At 36.2% G+C, this 24,163-nt stretch overlaps 1 protein-coding gene across 1 annotated transcript; it reads left to right on the forward strand.

The window, feature by feature from the left end:
* The first annotated feature begins 18,831 nt into the window (after window positions 1-18,831).
* LOC129927661 (uncharacterized) lies at window positions 18,832-23,391 on the forward strand. Its single transcript, XM_056037990.1, has one exon. It carries the CDS (start codon window positions 18,832-18,834, stop codon window positions 23,389-23,391), a length of 4,560 nt encoding a protein of 1,519 aa, XP_055893965.1.
* The last annotated feature ends 772 nt before the right edge of the window (window positions 23,392-24,163 follow it).

The following is a 24,163-nucleotide window of genomic DNA, read 5'->3' on the forward strand; positions in this document are numbered from 1 at the left end:
CCTTGTTTAAAATAAAAAAGACTTAGGCCAAAGTTAATTCTAAGAAAATTTTATTTTGAAAAGTTGTAACGGTTAATTTTTACTGTTTGGACAACTAGCAAGCATTTTTTTTCAAAAAAATATACATAATATGCCAAATTTCTATAAAAAAAACAACAACGACAATTAATTCTATGAATGTCCACCCAGTGTTTCCACCCATGAAGAGTTAACAAACTAATTGGAGACATTGTAAACTAAAAGGATACACAGAAGTCTAACAGGTGAAAGTTGAAAGAAGTGCATAGAAATAAAGTTTATTTATAAATCCTTAGTTTGAAGTAGCTCACTAATGTCATCTTTATAAGCATAGTTTTATATACTAAGAAGAAATGAAGTAAGAGGCTATTAGTTCATTAAAATAAAATTCGAGAGAGCTAGTAGGTCAGTAAATGAGACGAAGTAAGAGAACGATAATAAAGTAGTAGGTCAGTTAGGTCGCTTTATACTCAATTAGGAGTGGGAGAGCTTTTACATAAATAAATTTAGAGAAAGAAAAAAAGACATCTAGGTCAGTGAAATGACAGGAAGTAATACAACAATTCTGAACTGACACTCAACCACCTCAGAACAGTGGGCGCCCTCTGGGGAAAGGTTGCAGACTTTGCCAGTGACCAATCTCTCTATGGAGACAGCTTGCCGCCCAAACCCAGCTCGGGAACATATAAGTAAGTAAGGCAATCAAGTCAGTGAAATGACAGGAAGTAAGAATGCTATAAGAAGTTTTAGGTCAGAAAATGTCAGGAGCTAAAATGCTATTCGAACTGTCAGGAATGTGGGTATCTCTAATCCACGTAAAATAGTGCTCTTTTCTTTTATCCTAGGAACTAACTTTTGATTTCTCTGTTGATTACATTTTGTTGTTCATTCCCTAGAGTCTTTTTAAACTATGCAATGAGAATATGATGACCAGGACTGATAGGGTTAATATTACTATAAGGGAAAAAAAATCAATCCTATCTATTCTCATGACTTTAGAAACTGCCTCAGAGCAAACCCAGGATGACAGTGTTTAGTTCATACTGACCACAGTCTTGTACATCACTGCTATCAACACCCGGATGAAGACATGAATTATTCATTATTAGAAGATCAGGTCTTTCAAAAATTGTACTTCCTGCCATTATGACGGGCCGTAGGACGATAATTGATCTATTATATGAAACGAAAGGATTTCTGTGACATGGACTCCGGAAACAAAAGTCTTACAGCCTATAGTTGACACAAAAAAAGTTGTAGTTGAATCCGACAGTTATTGGTCGTGACCTTCTTGTATTGGTTATGGTTTTCTAGAATAATCAGGACACACGACTATTACAAAAAGCGACAGAAATAATAATGTAATGTTATGTCGTTATAGTTTTGTATTTCCTTAACCACGTAACTCTGAGTAAAATAGTTCGTGTAACTAGACAAGTCAAAGAGACACAGAGAGAGAGAGACACACACACACACACACATAAACACAGAGGTTGAAAGAGAAAGAGAGAGAGAGAGGAAAAAAAGAGATAAATAGAGAGAGAGAAATGAAGAGAGACAGAGAGCGAAAATAAAAGAAAGAGAGAAAGAGTGAAAAAAAAAGAGACGAGAGAGAAAGAGATAAGGTAGTGGTGAAACAAAAAAACAAAGTTTTGAATAGATCAGACCAGGACAGACATACTAACACACAAATGAATGAAAAAAGAAATCTTATGCACACTAAAATATCAAAGAATTGCTTCCGCCAATCACCTTTTTTTTATAGCTCAATATATTTAGAGTTATTGGCTGATTGGAACTTGCTCGACGCCCCCCCCCCCCTCTCCCAATAGCATGATAAGTTCCAATGTTTTATACTTGACTCGATACGTGGCTATATTAACAATGCAAAAACCTTTTAATGAAAAAGAAAATTCTTTTAAGACTTTTTTTTGGGCGGGGGTAGAGGGAGGTATAGCGTCCGAAAATGATAAATATAAACTAAAAAAACATAAAAAAAGCAGAATAAAAATAAACAAAGTAATAAACACATACTAAACAGGATCTATAAATGAAACCTAGATTTGTCTAACACAGGCATGAAGCTGGTGCGAGCCAACAGTATAGAAGTACAGATATTAACCCAAGCACATAGTGAAGTAACATATAGATAACATACAGATGTAGCAATAGGTAACAGAAGCAAAATACAGAGGTAGCATACTTATAACAGTAAAATGAAAAAATACCGAAAATAGAATAACAGTAACACACTCATAACAGACTAAAGTAATTTTCAATGAACAGAAATAGTATTGGGGATTTTCAAACTAAAAGTTATTCTAAGTAATCTCTATTTTGTTTATATTTTCATTTTAAAAATCCCATCCTGTTACTTTCTTTAAACAATACAATTCAGTAAGAGAGAAAAAGAAGAAAAAAGTGATATAAAGAAATGTGGAGGTCATATAATGGAGCCTAAAGAGAAAAAGTTTAAGGGAATCAGAAAGAGAAGTATTGGCAGAGATTTTGAGAAAAAATAGACAAAATAAATGTATCACTTAACTAAACAATGACAAATGACGCCATATTTTGTTTTGGCCAATTATATAAAATATTCATTTTCTACGAGGTAAGAAATTGGATTTTAAAAAGCTGACAAGTGCACACAAATGTGATACCGCATACACTCTTTGTAATCGTGTTTCTCTAAACCTTATTACTCGGATTTTAATTAAACCTATTTCTACTTTTGGTAATATATTTCTTAGAATTCAGATATGCAAAATATCTCAAAGCATCTTTCAAGTCTTTACTAAAAATCCCGTATTTGTATCACCAATATTAAAGTATACAGTTTTCAATAGAAATCACTCGCTTGATTCGTTTATCTTTAGGGTGTTGTATTATCCAGGTCCTTCAATGACAAGCGATAATTCATTTGTTTAAAAAAAAAGGGCTGCCTCGGTCAAGGGCAAATCTCATAACGCTTGGCTTATGGACTCCATACTCAAATGACCTATGAACTATTGTCGCTCTGTCTCCGAGGCTTAGGGATGTCTTACACTAATGCCCTGGTTACCCCAACTATCCTTCCCTTCACACTTCAGAAAGGAACAAAAATACAATCCTAAACAATGACTAATGACGCATAGAAACCTCTCTGGAACTTCTTGCATAGCTTAGACGAATACAAAAAAGAATGGCTTCTCGGCGTTTGTTGAGATTTCCATATGGCTGGAAAGAAAGAACTGTAACTCCTGTTAGTGACCGCTTTAAGTAATGGGGTGTGGAGACTAATACGATAGAGTCCAGTAATCCACCCACTGGAGTCAAAGAGAGGGGAAACAAAACCTAATTGTGTTTACCCGTCTGTGAGGTCTACTGGTGGTAGGTCAATAGGGTTAATCCTTCCCTTCTTGGTAATCCAAGATGGTCAACTTTATTAGGATGTACTTTATCCAGCCAACTTGGACAGAAGCACAGACATACCCAAACCCACGGAGATGAGGTCATAGTTTGACATAGACTTTTAGAAAATAAATAATAACTATAGAGTTCTAAGTTAAAAAAGAATGCCTACATAAGGTACATGTTTACCAGGTAATATAAAGTAATAAAGCAATAACAGTCTATGCATAAAAACAGGTGGCTGAGTGGTAAAGTGCTTGGCTTTCGAACAGAGAAGTCTCCAGTTCTCCAGTTGAAGACTTAGATTTTGAATTTCGGAATTTTAAGATTCCTCTGAGTCCACCAAACTCTAATGAGTACCTGTCATAAGCTGGGGAGGTAAAGGCGGTCGGACGTAGTGCTGGCCACATGATAGCCTCGTTTAAAAAGACCTTGACATCATTACACCATCTGAGCCCATAGATAGTAAGGTCTTAAACATGGACTTGTACTTCAACGACAACTATATCTTTCAATGTTTGTAGAAAATAAAAATAGAAATTTTGGGATTGATTTTTTAATTCATTTATCAGAAATAGATTTACTGCTGAGCCTCTTCCAACGGGAGTGACCTTAGTTTCGTTTCTCCCTCCCCGGGGAGTGACCTTAGTTTCCTTTCTCTCCCCCCCTCCCTGCCCGAGCTTAAACGAAAATTCTAACACATCGGAAACGATTGTCAGAAATCCTATGCGTGAAGACCTGAGATAAATCTATATGTCATTGTGAGGTGAACAGACACTATCGTGAGGACTTTGAGCTTGCAAGAGGAAAAAGTCATTTAGGTTGGACCATGGGTGGAGCGCCACATTTAAAAAAAGGGGTAAGAACTATTCAATGATTCAGCAAAGTCAACTAAATACAGTTAAAGAGGGAAAAGTTCATGCAAGAAGGCCTTAACATATATCGACATAATCCTCAAAACATATGAAAAAGAAAATGTAATAAAAATTAATAAATTAGAAATCTTCCAACTAAATGTTACTCACAGTAATCTGCGCTTTCTTTACATCATGATATTAATTTGATAATGACACAAACAGACAAAAACACACATACATGGACGTTGCTTAAAACTACACAGAGAGTATTATATTGATAACAAATGTAAAAACGTATCAAGCCTTTCAGAAATAGGAAACACATAAAAGCTCGCTATTTATGGATGCGCCTCCGTTTTATGAAAATCTCCAATTGATTGGGTGTGTGTGTATGGCTTAGAACATACGTTTCAACTAGTGTGTGTGTGTGTGGCTTGGAACATACGTTTCAACTAGTGTGTGTGTGTGTATGATTGAGAACATACGTTTTAACTAGTGTGTGTGTGTGTATGATTGAGAACATACGTTTCAACTAGTGTGTGTGTGTGGCTTAGAACATACGTTTCAACTAGTGTGAGTGTGTGTGGCTTAGAACATACATTTCAACTAGTGTGAGTGTGTGTGGCTTAGAACATACGTTTCAACTAGTGTGAGTGTGTGTGGCCTAGAACATACATTTCAACTAGTATGAGTGTGTGTGGCTTAGAACATACATCTCAACTAGTGTGAGTGTGTGTGGCTTAGAACATACATTTCAACTAGTGTGAGTGTGTGTGGCTTAGAACATACATTTCAACTAGTGTGAGTGTGTGTGGCTTAGAACATACATCTCAACTAGTGTGAGTGTGTGTGGCTTAGAACATACATTTCAACTAGTGTGAGTGTGTGTGGCTTAGAACATACATCTCAACTAGTGTGAGTGTGTGTGGCTTAGAACATACATTTCAACTAGTGTGAGTGTGTGTGGCTTAGAACATACATTTCAACTAGTGTGAGTGTGTGTGGCTTAGAACATACGTTTCAACTTGTGTGTGTGTGTATATGATTGAGAACTTACGTTTCAACTAGTGTGTGTGTGTATGACTGAGTACATACGTTTAAACTATTGTGTGTGTGTGTGCATGATTGAGAACATACGTTTCAACTTGTGTGTGTATGTGTATGATTGAGAACATACGTTTCAACTTGTGTGTGTGTGTGTATGATTGAGAACATACGTTTAAACTATTGTGTGTGTGTGTGCATGATTGAGAACATACGTTTCAACTTGTGTGTATGTGTGTATGATTGAGAACATACGTTTCAACTTGTGTGTGTGTGTGTATGATTGAGAACATACATTTCAACTAGTGTGAGTGTGTGTGGCTTAGAACATACATTTCAACTAGTGTGAGTGTGTGTGGCTTAGAACATACATCTCAACTAGTGTGAGTGTGTGTGGCTTAGAACATACATTTCAACTAGTGTGAGTGTGTGTGGCTTAGAACATACATCTCAACTAGTGTGAGTGTGTGTGGCTTAGAACATACATTTTAACTAGTGTGAGTGTGTGTGGCTTAGAACATACATTTCAACTAGTGTGTGTGTGTATGACTGAGTACATACGTTTCAACTATTGTGTGTGTGTGTGTGTATGATTGAGAACTTACGTTTCAACTTGTGTGTGTGTGTGTATGATTGAGAAAATACGTTTCAACTTTTGTGTGTGTGTGTGTATGATTGAGAACATACGTTTCAACTTGTGTGTGTGTGTGTATGATTGAGAACATACGTTTCAACTTGTGTGTGTATGTGTATGATTGAGAACATACGTTTCAACTTGTGTGTGTGTGTGTATGATTGAGAACATACGTTTCAACTTGTGTGTGTATGTGTATGATTGAGAACATACGTTTCAACTTGTGTGTGTGTGTGTGTATGATTGAGAACATACGTTTAAACTATTGTGTGTGTGTGTGCATGATTGAGAACATACGTTTCAACTTGTGTGTGTATGTGTATGATTGAGAACATACGTTTCAACTTGTGTGTGTGTGTGTATGATTGAGAACATACGTTTAAACTATTGTGTGTGTGTGTGTGCATGATTGAGAACATACGTTTCAACTTGTGTGTATGTGTGTATGATTGAGAACATACGTTTCAACTTGTGTGTGTGTGTGTATGATTGAGAACATACGTTTCAACTTGTGTGTGTGTGTGTGGCTTGGAACATACATTTCAACTAGTGTGAGTGTGTGTGGCTTAGAACATACATTTCAACTAGTGTGAGTGTGTGTGGCTTAGAACATACATCTCAACTAGTGTGAGTGTGTGTGGCTTAGAACATACATTTCAACTAGTGTGAGTGTGTGTGGCTTAGAACATACATCTCAACTAGTGTGAGTGTGTGTGGCTTAGAACATACATTTCAACTAGTGTGAGTGTGTGTGGCTTAGAACATACATCTCAACTAGTGTGAGTGTGTGTGGCTTAGAACATACATTTCAACTAGGGTGAGTGTGTGTGGCTTAGAACATACATTTCAACTAGTGTGAGTGTGTGTGGCTTAGAACATACGTTTCAACTTGTGTGTGTGTGTATATGATTGAGAACTTACGTTTCAACTAGTGTGTGTGTGTATGACTGAGTACATACGTTTCAACTATTGTGTGTGTGTGTGTATGATTGAGAACTTACGTTTCAACTTGTGTGTGTGTGTGTATGATTGAGAACATACGTTTCAACTTGTGTGTGTGTGTGTATGATTGAGAACATACGTTTAAACTATTGTGTGTGTGTGTGCATGATTGAGAACATACGTTTCAACTTGTGTGTGTATGTGTATGATTGAGAACATACGTTTCAACTTGTGTGTGTGTGTGTATGATTGAGAACATACGTTTAAACTATTGTGTGTGTGTGTGCATGATTGAGAACATACGTTTCAACTTGTGTGTATGTGTGTATGATTGAGAACATACGTTTCAACTTGTGTGTGTGTGTGTATGATTGAGAACATACGTTTCAACTTGTGTGTGTGTGTGTGGCTTGGAACATACATTTCAACTAGTGTGAGTGTGTGTGGCTTAGAACATACATTTCAACTAGTGTGAGTGTGTGTGGCTTAGAACATACATCTCAACTAGTGTGAGTGTGTGTGGCTTAGAACATACATTTCAACTAGTGTGAGTGTGTGTGGCTTAGAACATACATCTCAACTAGTGTGAGTGTGTGTGGCTTAGAACATACATTTCAACTAGTGTGAGTGTGTGTGGCTTAGAACATACATCTCAACTAGTGTGAGTGTGTGTGGCTTAGAACATACATTTCAACTAGGGTGAGTGTGTGTGGCTTAGAACATACATTTCAACTAGTGTGAGTGTGTGTGGCTTAGAACATACGTTTCAACTTGTGTGTGTGTGTATATGATTGAGAACTTACGTTTCAACTAGTGTGTGTGTGTATGACTGAGTACATACGTTTCAACTATTGTGTGTGTGTGTGTATGATTGAGAACTTACGTTTCAACTTGTGTGTGTGTGTGTATGATTGAGAACATACGTTTCAACTTTTGTGTGTGTGTGTGTGTATGATTGAGAACATACGTTTCAACTTGTGTGTGTGTGTATGATTGAGAACATACGTTTCAACTTGTGTGTGTATGTGTATGATTGAGAACATACGTTTCAACTTGTGTGTGTGTGTATGATTGAGAACATACGTTTCAACTTGTGTGTGTATGTGTATGATTGAGAACATACGTTTCAACTTGTGTGTGTGTGTGTATGATTGAGAACATACGTTTAAACTATTGTGTGTGTGTGTGCATGATTGAGAACATACGTTTCAACTTGTGTGTGTATGTGTATGATTGAGAACATACGTTTCAACTTGTGTGTGTGTGTGTATGATTGAGAACATACGTTTAAACTATTGTGTGTATGTGTGTGCATGATTGAGAACATACGTTTCAACTTGTGTGTATGTGTGTATGATTGAGAACATACGTTTCAACTTGTGTGTGTGTGTGTATGATTGAGAACATACGTTTCAACTTGTGTGTGTGTGTGTGGCTTGGAACATACATTTCAACTAGTGTGAGTGTGTGTGGCTTAGAACATACATTTCAACTAGTGTGAGTGTGTGTGGCTTAGAACATACATCTCAACTAGTGTGAGTGTGTGTGGCTTAGAACATACATTTCAACTAGTGTGAGTGTGTGTGGCTTAGAACATACATCTCAACTAGTGTGAGTGTGTGTGGCTTAGAACATACATTTCAACTAGTGTGAGTGTGTGTGGCTTAGAACATACATTTCAACTAGTGTGAGTGTGTGTGGCTTAGAACATACGTTTCAACTTGTGTGTGTGTGTATATGATTGAGAACTTACGTTTCAACTAGTGTGTGTGTGTATGACTGAGTACATACGTTTCAACTATTGTGTGTGTGTGTGTATGATTGAGAACTTACGTTTCAACTTGTGTGTGTGTGTGTATGATTGAGAACATACGTTTCAACTTTTGTGTGTGTGTGTGTATGATTGAGAACATACGTTTCAACTTGTGTGTGTATGTGTATGATTGAGAACATACGTTTCAACTTGTGTGTGTGTGTGTATGATTGAGAACATACGTTTCAACTTGTGTGTGTATGTGTATGATTGAGAACATACGTTTCAACTTGTGTGTGTGTGTGTATGATTGAGAACATACGTTTAAACTATTGTGTGTGTGTGTGTATGTTTGAGAAGATACGTTTATACATGGTTTAACTGGTGAGATCAAATATTTGTTTTTAAAAACTAAGTAGCAACCAATTTTTTTTAAAAATCATGGAGCGAGATGGTTTGTTTTTAAATAGCGAACTTCTCGTGTTGTTGCTGTTGTTTCCCTCCCCCCCCCCCCCTGAATCTTCTGTTTCTAGACGAAGTAAACTTGAAGTAAAAGTCTGATTTTGGGAAATGACACTAACCGTCTCCTCTCTCTTCCCTCCACCCCGTACTAAGTTATAGAACAACTAATGTGAACTGCTATTTGAACCATTTCGTAATTGTCGCTGCCGGCCGCTCACATCTCTAGCAGTCCAGCGATTGGCTCTAGTTACGAACGTTGGGTCTGGAGAAAATATTACAAGGTAATTTTCACAATGAAAAATGTTTTCATGACACTTGTCAATAGAAAAAAATGTTTTGATGACACTTGTCAATAGCGTTAAGTGAGACTTACAGTACTGCTTTTTGTTATTATTTGTTACATACAATGTTACATTGTTACATACAAAGAGTTACATTCCTTTTTTATATATATTCCTATGGTGTGAATGTTTTATTGTATATGTTATGTGAACTGAATGGTTTGATTTTGCTGTACTTAAAGTTAAGTTTTAGGAGCTTGTTTTGTTTACAAAGCATATATCAACTCACTCTGTCTGTCTGTCTGTCTGGCCAAACGTTTATATACGTTATTTCTCCGACACCCAATCTCAGATCAAGTTGAAAGTTTGCACAGTTATTTCTTTTACATGAAAACACAAGAATCAATTTTTTAAAAATACCTATTGGTTAGGTATCTCAAACAAGGGAAAGAAATAGTAGTGAAGTGATGGTATAAGCTCTATTAGTCTTCTGCCAACGGAAAGAAATAGTACTTGATTGAAGAGATGGTATAAGCTGAATTAGTCCCCTTAATAGATTGACGTCAGAGGCTTGTTGCAAATTTAAATACATGACTTGATTGAAGAGATGGTATAAGCTGAATTAGTCCCCTTAATAGATTGACGTCAGAGGCTTGTTGCAAATTTAATTACATGACTGATCCAAATTAATTGATACACTTATTATAAGCTTTGTTTTTTTTTAAGTTTTTTTTTTATTTGGCTAGGACTGAAAGTGGACGGGTGCTGTCACTGTCACTGTTTTTTTTTAAAATTTATATTTAACTTTTTATTTCTTGGATATTTTATTTAGTAGTGTCATTGTATGTTCATTTATATACGATCTGCAGTGGTCAAAGTCCTAGTGCTTCTACTAAGTGTCTAGGTACCTCTATTGAATCGTGTCAAGATACTTTCAGAATGGCAGGCTGTCATGGCGTCATTTAAAACAGAATCGGTTACCAAATCTGTCACATTCAGAAGGTCAATAATCCTTTAAAACTTTAGATTATTTTGTCGAAGCGGCCATAGAATCCTCCACTAGCAATCTGTAAAATGCAGTGAAAGTTAAATAGTGATATCACAATCCTATTAAAGGCTCTGTTGAATCATAACGTTTACCAGGACGAAGTACAACGGTTCTGGTTTAGATATTGTGTTAGATTATTGAGAGTCAAATTAGAAAAAAAAGTAAAACCATGTACATTTAAGATTCCTATCGCAGCCAATGTTGTAAGTTTGTAAATATATAACTTTGAATCGTGATAAAAAAAACTCACGAGTTCTCAAAGTTTCGTTTCCTATCTACCTGATCAATTATATAGTGCTTTTTGTTTACGACTGTTAACTCTTTCTCTCCGTAATTATCTACCACATTCTGGTGGAATCAACGTTGGTATCGTCAGCTAGGAGAGAAAGAGTTAATTATCAAATAAACTCCATTTAGTAAACGAAGATTATATACAAAACAGACAATATAAACGTTGTTCATTATGAATGCGTCCATTAATTAATTTAACCTATACTCTCTAATTAATTGAACCTATACTCTCTAATTAATTTAACCTATACTCTCTAATTAATTTAACCTATACTCTCTAATTAATTTAACCTATACTCTCTAATTAATAGAACCTATACTCTCTAATTAATTTAACCTATACTCTCTAATTAATTTAACCTATACTCTCTAATTAAATTAACCTATACTCTCTAATTAATTTAACCTATACTCTCTAATTAAATACCAAGTGACTAAGCAACCAACCGGAGGCGCGGTGGCTGAGCGGTAAAGCGCTTGGCTTCGTCTCAGGGGTTCGAATCCTGGTGAAGACTGTGATTTTTAATTTCGTGATCTTCGGGCGCCTCTGAGTCCACCCAGCTCTAATTGGTAGCTGACATTAGTTGGGGAAAAGTAAAGGTGGTTGGCCGTTGTGCTGGCCACATGACACCCTCGTTAACCGTAGGCCACAGAAACAGATGACCTTTACATCAACTGCCTTATAGACTACAAGGTCTGAAAGGAGAACTTTACTTTTACTTTTAAGAAACCAACTAGAAAAAAATATAGACAGACCTCTTCCCTCCTCTTCTGAATTGATACAATAAGAATCGCCCTATGATGATCAAGTGTTTCCATTACCTTTCGATATTGTCTAGGGCCAAAGAGTTCTACTGCAAGAGACACTTATTTGGTAAACCAAGAGATCAAATAACACGAACGACCGCAATACGTTATGAAAAGTTCGGAAATACCCGAAATGTTCGGTATCAGAAATGTTCGATATCAGAAATGTTCGGTATCCGAAACAATTTTCGAATTAAAAAAAAAATAGCTTTCACTAAGCTGTGACTCGCTAATATACGAAAAAAACAATTTTTAAAGTTTTTTTTATAAGAAAGAGGAGAAACAAGGTTTTAAAGAAAAGGTAATATTAAAATATAAAACTGTCATGCTTGGACGCAGTCTCTAACAACTAATGATACAAAGTAATGCTAAATTATGTTTGATTAAAAAAAATGATATGCCTACAATACCTGTGTACAATGTTGGAAGCTCTTTTCACGTATTCTGATAGAATTGGACTAACGGAATGGAATGTAAAGAGAACGAGTCCATGCACCGAAAGTGTGTTCTCTCTTAAGATTTCTGTTTGTGAAATGAAGTTTGCGGCCTATAAAGTCATTTCTATATGCTGGCTACAAAGTTAGTTTTAGGCTCTAGTTGTATTGGAGATGTTGAAGTGAACTAATCAATGTCAAGGACACTAAATTGAACTTCACTGTTGCCAACTCTCTCTCTCTCTCTCTCTCTCTCCATGCATTTAATAATCTCATTTATTACAACTGGTTTAAAGTTCATTTGCTTTGAAATACCAGTTAAGCCATATAGTGTACGTCTAATGCTTTCTTTATATTTGAAACGAAAATGCGTAGAAAATTGGATTCGACAGTTAAAAAAAATGTGCACAAAAATTATTCTATATCGTAAAAAAATATACCATTAGCATTTGTTTTATTTTGTACACCAGATACACCGAAAAGCTAGCTATATATAGGTTTTTATATATATTGAACATCTTTAATTAGTCCTAGATCGAGTCCTGCTAAAAAATATTACTACATACGGAACCCTATAGCAAGGCAGAAAACTTACATCTTCCTATAATGTACCCGTCCATTGGTAGGTCACGAGGAACTAGTCAGCTCGTCCATGTTCAAGAGTAGCCAATTCAAACGTTTTTCTTTTCTTTTGTTGTAATGCTAACACTGAATGAAGCTTATGTATCTTATTTTTCAGCAATAATTCTTTATAAAATGTTTTTTGTTTTCAAAAATTAATGCAAACGTTAAATTTAAAATTTGAATTGTTAAGAAATATTTTTAAAAATCGAAACTTGTCACACATTTGAAAGTGTCCTTAAATCTGGTAAAAGAGACAGCGACTCGCCATCCTGGTGGACATTCTCATTGTCTGGTGCTACAACACAGACATTGGATGAAAAGAAAGTTTTGCCTTCACTCTGTAAACCAGAGATCGTGATGGACAGAAGAAAAGGTTTCCTTCTATTAAGTGTAGAGATAGACAGAAAAAAAGCTTTCTTGTAACAAGAAATGTTGAGAAAATGAATAGGAGAGTAAAAGTTATATAGAGGAAAGATGGACAAACAAATCAAACATAAAAGGAGGAAATATGGACAAAAAAAAAATAACAACATAAAGATGGACAGACAAATGTGCTTCTTTCTAACACAGGGATGTTGTCTTTATGTTGCATGTCTGTTCTATTTATGTGAATGTTGTCGATGTTTTTATTTCAGAAAGTGTCATAACAAACCACAACAAAATTTCATAAAGAAGAATAAAGCAGTCTAAGCCTTAGTCTAAGGATAGAGATGGACATACAGTGACTATTGGTTAAACAGGATCAGAAGTAGCCAGTGTGCCAGGGAGTGTAGATAAGCTTTGTTTTGCTTTCAAGCTACGTCATGATTTGTATGCACTTTTTAGCTCTGCAGACTTACATTGTCTAAGCTCTTACGTTTGAAGCTTAATTTTGTATTTTGATTTAGTTGGTTGAGTTAAATTTAGCGTCCTTTACATTAGGAAGTTTATTATGAAATGTGTATGTTAGACAGTGAATACCTCTAAACTATTATTATTTGTGACTTTTCAAAACAGTCAATGAGTTTGTGTATATGTGTGTCTGTCTGTCTGTGTCTCTTTTCACGGAACGTCTATAATTTATTTCAGTTGGCATATTATTTCAGTTTCGAAATGACTTTCTAATTACTCATTTTATAGAATTGTTTCTAATCTTCTGTAATTAAAATTTTAAAAAATCTCACTCTTAAATTTTTAACTTATTATGAAGTAATGTATATCAGTCTATAGAAGTAATACGTCACAAAGTGCTATTCAAATCGTTTCTTTAACGTTTTTATTTAAGATTTTAACATTTAAAATTTTTTTTGTGTGAACTTTTAGTCACTGCCAAGATTTTTTTTTTTGGTGATACCGTGATACTTGATTCTATTTATCTGGAACACTTGAAATGTCTGAGTCAATGCCTGTCACTAGCGGACTGCCCCTACGATTCTATAGTTCCTAGATCTTAAAAAAAAAGTCCATTTTTCGACTCCTTGCGATTTGAACACGTGACGCCAACACTAAAACAAACGCTAACAGACTTTGGCCCTGCTTGTAAATCCCTGTTGACCATTTCGAACAAACAAGAGCCCAAGTCATCTTGGCCAGACCATCAAATAGTCTATGTTAATGTAGTGGCTATAGCGGTGGAAGCAAGCAAGAAAGCTTTACAAGAGAACCACATAGAAGGCGTCCTCCCAGGAGGAAAATCTCCTTTCCGTTGATTGGCCTCGAGGGATGAATGCTTAGTGGAATGTGGGTCAGATTCTAGATATTCACATAACAATTTGCAGAATCTATTTTTCTTTATCGGGACATAAAAGTGTAGGATCCATTACATCACTGACCTAAACTTGCAGTGGACATTGAATGGATTAAGAAAACATTTTTATTTATGTCTGTCTGTCTAAGTATTGTGTGAGTTATTTGATATTTTTGTTCTTTAATGTTTGAATGTTGTTTATGTTTGTTGTTGAATGCTTGTGTGTTTGAATTTGTAAAATTGCTGGAGAAAAAAAAATCTTCCAATGTGTACTTACATTTTACGCCCTCTTTGTTTTTGTTTTTTTTTTTTTCTCGTCAGAGTAAGTGAAATTCCAAAATTAACCCTAATCTTTATTTAGAACTTGATGTGAGGCCAAACTAGTTTAAAATTGGTGGCTTTGATAAAGCCAGATTATGTTACCAATAATTAAAGCTCTTCACTGAGTCTGGTATTGTCTCTGAATATCCCCTGCTGGCTGTAATTTTTCCACCTAAATAGATGCAAGCCTTTGCTTTGATGGCAAAACGTCGTGATACCGCTAGACATGCTAAACAATTCTATCATGGATGTTATCAATGACCTATCAGTGCGTCCTCAGACTTCTCGAATTCTTGCCAAAAAAGAAAAAACAAACAAACAAAAAAAACACAAAACAAAACAAACAAACAAACAAACCAAAACCACAAAACAAAACAAAAAAAAACAAACAAACAAACAAAAAACCCTGTTACTTTAGCTGTTTTATGGGGAAAGTGAACATAATTTGTCAGTCGTAGTTTAATATTTCAAATCTTCCGGCTACACTACAAGACATAACGTCAGTTCAATGTCTCTTGTATTCCCTTCTTTGAAAGTTCAACAAGTAATGTATAAATTTCGGAGTAGTAGGAAAATGCTGGACTCGTTTAGTGTTAACCAGGCAGTAACTTTGTTACTAAAAGAGCACAGTATTCTAGGCAGTCCACGTTAGGTAGACCAGGGATAATAAAGAGTTTAATATGGATACTCTCAAAGAAATTTTCTTAGTCAAGTGCGCTATACTTCTAGAAGCGTCACTTTATAACAGTGGTTCCCAAACTTTTTTGTCTCGTAGACCCCCTGCCATGTTTTCTGGTTTTCGGTAGACCCCCTACTCAACTTGCAAATTTTTGCAAATTCATCAACATTATTTTTAAACAAATTTCTAACTGTAGTGCGTTGAAGAGTGAAATAGTAATTTAAAACTACACAACTACGGATATAATGTTTTATACACAAATCTGTTTTTCTATTAATTAGTCTTTCTAACATTAAATATTAATTAATTAATTAATTAATATGCTTTAAGTAAAAGTATCATTGTAAAAGGTTTCGCAAAGAGCAGTTTCTCGTGTATTTCTTGATCTCTCACGTGTGGCTCAAATATTAAATCTGCGGAACTGTTTTTATTAACAGGAGAGGGGCAAAGGCGAGTAACTGGAGCCTAAACCAGGTCTCGTGGGTCAACCTTAAGGAAATATAAGGAGACGGCACCATTACCGCCATGTATCCCTGGGCCGTCCCCTCTTCTTCTTTCCTTGTGGTTTCCAGGCTAGGGCTTGCCATGTTATGCTGGATGCAGGCTGGCGAAGGGTGTGACCTATCCATTTCCAGCGTCTCTGAAGGATATCTACTTCAATGGGCTTGTCACAGTCTTAGTTGACATTGCATGATCTAAAGTTCGCGTCATGTTAATAGTTTAAAAGACACGTGGAATTCCTGATGTAGAAAACAGGAAGTAGAGTGAACAAAGTTGACTTTGAGTCAAGTCAAGTCAAGTCAGTAAGGTCTTGCTCCCGGTACAGGAAGGTTGGACGTTCCCTCCTGGACTGGTGGATATGTATGCATATAGCATGAGAGTCGAAGGACTAGTCATTGTTGATTAATAATATTTGAGAGTTGATTTCATTATGTGCTTATTGAATATTAAGGTATTATTCGTATTTCAATGGATATCTATAGTTGAAGCTCCTGTGTCACTAGTAGTAATTGTTCTTATTGTTACCCGCTGAGATGCGGACGTGATTTGTTGTTAACGTATTGGATACTTTTGATACCGCTGTTATGCGGATATGATTATTATTTCTTGACTTGTAGCACTAACAAGGAGTGCAGTATATTATTATTATGTTGTAAATAAAATCTTCATGTTGTCTGCTGAACGGACTTGAGTCAGTCGTATAGTGTTTGTCTCGTCACGTGTCTAGAGCACTTCAGGAAGTAAGAACCCAGTATTACACCATTCAATCAGTCTCTAATATTCAACGTTCATTTACATTTTTGGCGGCCAGTATGTTGTGTGCTAGACACGCACGGACTCAACTCAAACACCACTCAAGCGAAACCAGTCACAAGTATTCAAGTAGATCATCATTGAACTAACCTGAGCCTGCACTTTTTCACCGGTTGACCTGACCCGTATTTACTAGAGTCCACTTTATCATTGACCAATTCGAACTTAACATCTATAGCTTGTATATTTAAACCTGGTCAATGCCTATTTCTCCACTATTGTCGACATCTTGAGATTTAGCACGGCGTGACATCACCACCGGCAGAAACCGAAGACAGTTGATACATTTGTGTGGATGAAAAACTGAAGGCGTCGCTCGAAGACAGCTGATACATTTGTGTGGGTGAAAAACTCAAGGCGTCGCTCGAAGACAGCTGATACATTTGTGTGGGTGAAAAACTCAAGGCGTCGCTCGAAGACAGCTGATACATTTGTGTGGGTGAAAAATTCAAGGCGTCGCCTGAAGACAGATGATACATCGTTTCCACGTGAGCGCTCGTCACCAACTTTTGACACGCTCTTGCATTGTCGAGGTCTCACCTTACACTGCTATACAGAAGGTCCTCCATTTAGACCTCTGTTCACTTATGGTCATTCTGTTTTTTCAGAGACTTTACATATTTGGATTATCTAAGCTGAAGTTTTCCACTTAAGTACTGTTGGATTATTTATACGAATGTTCAAGTACTTTTGGATTATTAATCTTTGACGTTGAAGTTGGACTAACTTGTACCTATTGGCGCTCTCCTAGTCATCGTTGTACGCCGAAGAAACACGTGCCTGCATTACTACACTTAACTCTTGGATTATCTTATTGGATTATTTGGATTACCCGTTGGACTTGTGTTAATTGTAAAGGTCATGCGGAAATATTTTTTGACATTACTTGAGCATTTGAGCCATCTTATGGCATATGACTGGATTACTTTACTACTACTTTGATGCTCACATTGATGTGTATTCTCAATCGGATTACTTAGTTACCTTACCCATGGATTATTATGGAACTACTCAAGCTGTATTTGTATTTGACAAGCTACAAGAGAGAAGGGGATGAATCTACACTAGTCTACAAAATAAAGAATCTGTAAGTAATAATTAAGAATTGGATATATGATTAATAAAGTACATTGATTTTGCTGTGGTATAGCAGTAATTGAAGTTGATTATATATAGAGTTAGTGATTGATAACTCTTGGAACCATATTAAATTGTTTTTCATTTTGATATTTGTTACCTTAAAGGGCGGTCGGCGTGGGTCTGTCTTATGTTTTGAGACTGAAGCGGCACAATTTATTTGTTCCGTTCCATTTCACTTCATCTGATAGGGATCTTTAGGGATTTTCTTTTTGTTCTCCTAGTTCTAATAAGGTCCGAGTAGACCAGCCTTGTTCGGTAGGGACTTCTAGATCATTTGGAAATTTTTTGTTTAGTCGTATATAGTTTTGTTTGTACAATCGTAAGTGTAATTTCTCTTCGTATCCATATTGTTTGTTTGTGTAAGTCTTGTATTTACACATCTGTGATTCTCCTGTCAAACTCTTCTATTTATTGATTTCTTTTAAAGCAGACTGTATTGTTATCTATATTGTTTTTGTGTTCGTCACCTATACTTTAATTTATCTCTTTATTCTCTCATTAATTTTTTTTTTTTTCATTTTTTCACTGCACATATAACATGTTACAAAGATATATTTGAAGTAATAATATTGTGTACATATATACTATCTCTTGAATTAGAGCTTTATTTTTTTGAGCTCTTGTACTTATTTTGTATTGACACATTTACTCTGATTATTTTGTTGGTACATTTTGACGCAACACTTGTTACTATTGACTAATTTGTACATTACATCTAGCACAAATTAACAACGTCTACTTTGTTTTGTTACATTTTTTGAACTTGATTATTTCGTGAATATAATTTTGGCACAGCATTTGTCACTATTAATTATTTAGTACATTGTATTTGGCACACATTGATTACAAACTCAACACATTTATTGGCCATCTATTATTTAAATATCAAAGATACATGCAAAGTGAGACATTATTATTTGTATTTTGATAACTAAGCACTCACTACACAGTTAATACTACATACAGATTGGAATCCTATATATTTGTTGACTTTATACACGTTGAAGATTATTTAATATTTATTGACATTATACACACTTGAAGCCTAAGCCCATACCTATCAACAATGTCTACCTATGATAAAATCTTGGAGTTGGCCAGAGAAATGGAATTGAAGGGTGAAAAGAAAAGAGAATTTATCGAAAGAGAATTGGAAGAATTAAAGAAGAAAGAACGTGAAGTAGCGGAACGAGATGAACGAGCGGCAGAAAGAGCGCATCAGAAAGAAATGAAAGAAATAGAGGGAAAAGTTGAGTTAGCTAAACTGGAAGCTGCAAAAGTGAATCCGAACGTATTACAACTGACACAGCAAGCCAAACCATACGTTTCAAAGTTCCATAAGTTCAATGAGAAAAATGAAACTCTTGAAAACTACATCGTGCAATTTGAGCACATAGCCTCAACGTATGACATGTCTCCCAGAGATATGGCCAAGCACCTACTCGCCAATCTCGCAGGTGAACCGCTGAACATAATAGCCACCCTGACACCTGAACAAAAGACTGACTACAAGGCTGTGAAAAACAGACTCCTCGAACACTTTGGCAAATCCGAGGACCATTACAGAAAACTCTTCCGAGACATCAGATTGCAAAAGAACGGTGATTACAACAGAATTATTTTCGAAATTAAGCAAAATATCTTAAAGTGGCTCGAACTCTCCAACTGTGACATGAAGAAACCAGACCAAATCATTGATATGTTCTTAATTGACAGTGTACTATTGAATGTTACAGACAACGTTTTCACTTTCCTGAAAGAGAAGAAAATTAAAAACGAAACAGAACTCATAACTAACCTGAATTTATTCAAAGACAGCCATCCTAATCACACCATCGACAGAAGAGACCATCAAATAGCTGCCACCATTAACACTGATTCAAGTAAATTCAAGTACAGCAACAATAAAACCTGCTTTAACTGCGGCATAAAGGGTCACATAAAGAGCCAATGTAGATCAATCAACAGAAGCACTTTCCAATATCGAAGTGGCACATATCGGGACAATAAACATGACAACAGAAGAAACAGCAGAGCAACCCAGAGTTACAGCCCTAATGATAGAAGAAGGCAATACAACACCAACAACGATAATTACAACTTCCAGAACTATCAAAGAAGACAGCAATACAATACCAACAACTTTCAGAACTATCACAGACAGTCCAGACGTGATGGCCACGAACGAAACAGATACAACAGAAATACTTCAAACAGATGGCAAAGTAACAGCAACAATAGAATCCATAGCAGTTATGACAACTCAGCCGCAACTCTTAGAACTAATAGACAGGAACAAGTAGCGTTCATGAACTCATCCATGTCAAAGCTAAATTTTTATCCTGCATTTGTAAATGGAATGGTTACGAACTCACTACGAGACAGTGGAGCTTCATGCATAGTAATCAATGCAAAATTTTTGAAGCCAGGCCAGAAACTTAAAGACAAAATCAAGATCACATACGCAAACAAAGAAAAATTTGACATCTGTGAAACGGCCATTGTTCACATTGACTCACCATGGATCACTGGTGAAAGAAAGGTGATAGTTATGGACACACCAGCACAGGACCTCATTATAGGGAATGTGGATGGTGTAAGAGACATTAGTGATAAAGAAATAATGGATTGGCTGGAAAATAAACGTAACCAATTGGAAACATGCCAACCAATGACAACAAACATGTATTATACTGACGCCAAACAGAAAGAAAATATGTATACCCAAGCCTCACAAACTGATTCCCTCAATGAACTCATCAATTCAGAACCAGAGAGAGACACTGAAATAGCGGCAGTGCTAACAAGAGGTCAAATCAAAAGAATGAATAATCAGGACAGTCATACACACCCCGAAGTACTCAATATCTCAGAAGTCGGTGTAAGTAGAGAGGAACTAATCGAGGCACAACACAAGGATCCTCTGATTCCAATTCTATTAAAAAATAGGAAGAATGGAAAGAACAGCCATGACTGCATTAACGGTGTAGCTGTACGCCATAACACCACAAGGAAGCAGAGCAAACTACAAATTATCATTCCACAAGTATTGAAAGGAAAAATATTAGCAATGGCACATGATGACCCCTTGGCTGGTCACATGGGAAAAAGAAAAACATATGACAGGATCATTGATAGATTCTTCTGGCCCAAGATGAAAAAAGATGTACAACACCACATCAACAGTTGCACGAAATGTGCACAACAAAGGACCGCAACCAAAGCACCACTACAAAAGTCAGACGCATCAAGACATTTCTGGGACAAGATTGCGATAGATATAGTTGGCCCATTGAACATTAGCAGCAAGGGAAACAGATACATCCTCACAGTCATTGACATGTACACCAGATGGGCAGAAGCGTACCCCCTGAAAGACATCAGCGCAGACACTATTTGCTCAACACTTCGACACCTGTTTTTAAGATTTTCGTTCCCAAACAAGTTGTTATCCGACAATGCCTCCAACTTCACATCTCAATTGAACAAGGCATTTGCCGAAATGTGCAACATAAGGTTGATACACAGCACGGTCTACAATCCGCAGTCTAATGGCTGCATAGAACGCTGGAATAAAACAATGAAAGAAATGGTCAGAAAGCTGCAAAATGAGAGTATGGACAACTGGGATGAAGTCCTGGAATATATCACATCGGCCTACAGAACAACACGGCATGAAACCATAGGATTCTCGCCTTACGAGCTGGTCTTCGGAACAATACCAAAAGGTCCACTCCAACTATGGGCTGAAAATATGCTGAACCTAAGCGACAGGAAAACATCACACCCGTGGATAGTTGAAACAAAGGAGAACCTTAGACACGCCCTAAAAACAGCAGAAATAAATATGCAACGTAACCTAGACAGACATAGAGAAATCAAAAATAGGAACAGAAAATTAAAACAGTTCCTGGCAGGAGATTTGGTTTTCGCAAAGGTGGAAGGTATAGGTAGCAAATTGAAATCTGATGGTCCATACACTGTCGTTGAGAGGACTGGAAAGAAAACATACAAAGTCAAGAAAGACGACAAAGAAAAGCTTCTGAGTGTAGACAAACTAACAAAATTCGAACAAAGGAATGTGGAAGTAAACAGTATGCTAGTCGAAATTGTAACCCAAGATGACATAGAAACACAAGGGAACCCCGTTAATAACCTAATTTGTGCCATATACGACGAAGACAAACAGTATAAAATGAGCTTGGATAACTTCACCACTAAATTTCAGGATGTCATCACTGACAAGCTGGGTACAACAGACATCATCACACATAGGATAAAACTATGCACAAGCCTGCCAAAAAAGAACAAAGCCTACGAGATACCTCTGGCATACGAAGAACAAGTGAGAAAAGAGATGAATGATCTAATAGAGACAGGCAAGATCGAAAGATATGAATACAGCCCATACGCCTCTCCCATGGTTATAGTCAAGAAGAAGACAGGTGGTGTACGTGTTTGTTGCGACTACAGAGAGCTGAATAGTTGCACTGTTATTGATGCCGAACCTCTGCCTAATCCAGATAACATCCTTACCACACTCAGCAAAGCATCCATTTTTACAACAATGGATCTGAACCGGGGATTCTGGCAGATCAAAATGGACGATTGTTCAAAACATTACACAGCTTTCCAGTGTACTTTACCAGGCATAGAAGGACTGTACATCTGGAACGTGATGCCCTTCGGCCTAGTCAATAGCACAGCCACTTTCCAGAAATGCATGGGCAAGCTGCTACAAGGCATCCCACATGTGCTGTCGTACGTAGATGATATCTGTATCTACACTAATAGCTGGGCGGAACACCTAGAGACACTTGAAACAGTATTGCTAAGACTCAGATCACATAACATGACACTAGCACCCAGCAAGTTAAACATAGGCCAGAATAAAATAGAATTTTTAGGGTACAATGTAGCACATAATACCATCACACCAACATCAGCAAATATCACCAAGATAGCTAAGATTAAAGAACCCAAGTCAAAAAAGGATGTCAAATCAATTTTAGGCCTGTGCAATTTCTATAGGAGATTTGTACCAAAGTATTCTAGCATTGTACAACCTTTAGTAGAACTAACTAAGAAAAAGTATAGGGGAAATAAAATTAATCTAGATGACAACAGTAGGAAAGCACTAGATAGACTTAAAGAGATATTCACTGAGAAGCTAGAGTTAACTACCCCTGACATGAGCCAAAACTTTATTCTATACACAGACGCATCTGATACAGGGATAGGAGCCTGTCTGTTTCAACAAGTAAATTCACTACTTAAACCCATCACTCACATCAGCAGATCACTAACTGAGACAGAAATAAGGTACTCGGTAATAGAAAAAGAATGCCTTGCCATAGTGTGGGCAGTAGTTAAGCTAAAGAGGTATTTACTTGGGAGATTTTTTACAATCAAAACTGACCACAAACCTTTGATAGCTACTAAGTCCAAAAGGTCTGCAAACAATCGAATAAACAGATGGATGTTAACTCTGTTAGACTACAAATTCAATATAGAGAGTATACCAGGTCATGAGAATGCAATTGCTGATTATTTGTCAAGATACACTGTTCATGCCAATGACGCATTTGAAAACAATGACATTGTTCACATAAGTCAACAACTATAATTATCACACTATTTTACATAACACTAGCACCGTTAAGGACTCATTAGCCAGTACAAGTGTAATTCATTGAATCTGTTGATGCCATATTCTACATATAACTTTAATTGTATTAGTACAGATGACACTTTAAAAGGTCATATGTGTCCAAATTTTTGAAAATATGTAAATTATTTTTTCATAGTCCATTTGAACAGAACTCAGTCATATTGGAACCTGAATATGTGACACTATTGATTGAAATGTATTTTTCATTTTTTCAAATGTACATAATCTTTGTAAATTGCATAGATATGATTGTGACATTGATCTTCACTGATGAATTTATTTTTCCCACATCATTTTGAAGACTATTTGAGCTTAATTCGAGGCTTGAAACGATATACTTGATGAGAATGCAAACAATGATTTTTTGAAAGAATATTGTATTTAATGAGAAACTATTGGAGCATTATTGATGGCTCGTGAAGCAATACATTTGATATGTGTCGTAGACACTGAATTTTTGAAGAGAAGATTGTATTTAATGAGAAAATTATTGGAGCATTATTGATGGCTCGTGAAGCAATACATTTGATGTGTGAAGACACTGATTTTTTGAGAAGATTGTATTTAATATGAGAAACTAATGGAGCATTATTGATGGCTCGTGAAGTAATATATTTGATGTGTTGTAGACACTGATTTTTTGAGAAGATAGTATTTAATATGAGAAATTTATTGGAGCATTATCAAGGGCTCAAAGCAATATATTTGATATATGATGTAAGCACTG

Source organism: Biomphalaria glabrata, chromosome 1 (genome assembly GCF_947242115.1).
Source record: "Biomphalaria glabrata chromosome 1, xgBioGlab47.1, whole genome shotgun sequence".
NCBI lineage: Eukaryota > Metazoa > Mollusca > Gastropoda > Planorbidae > Biomphalaria > Biomphalaria glabrata.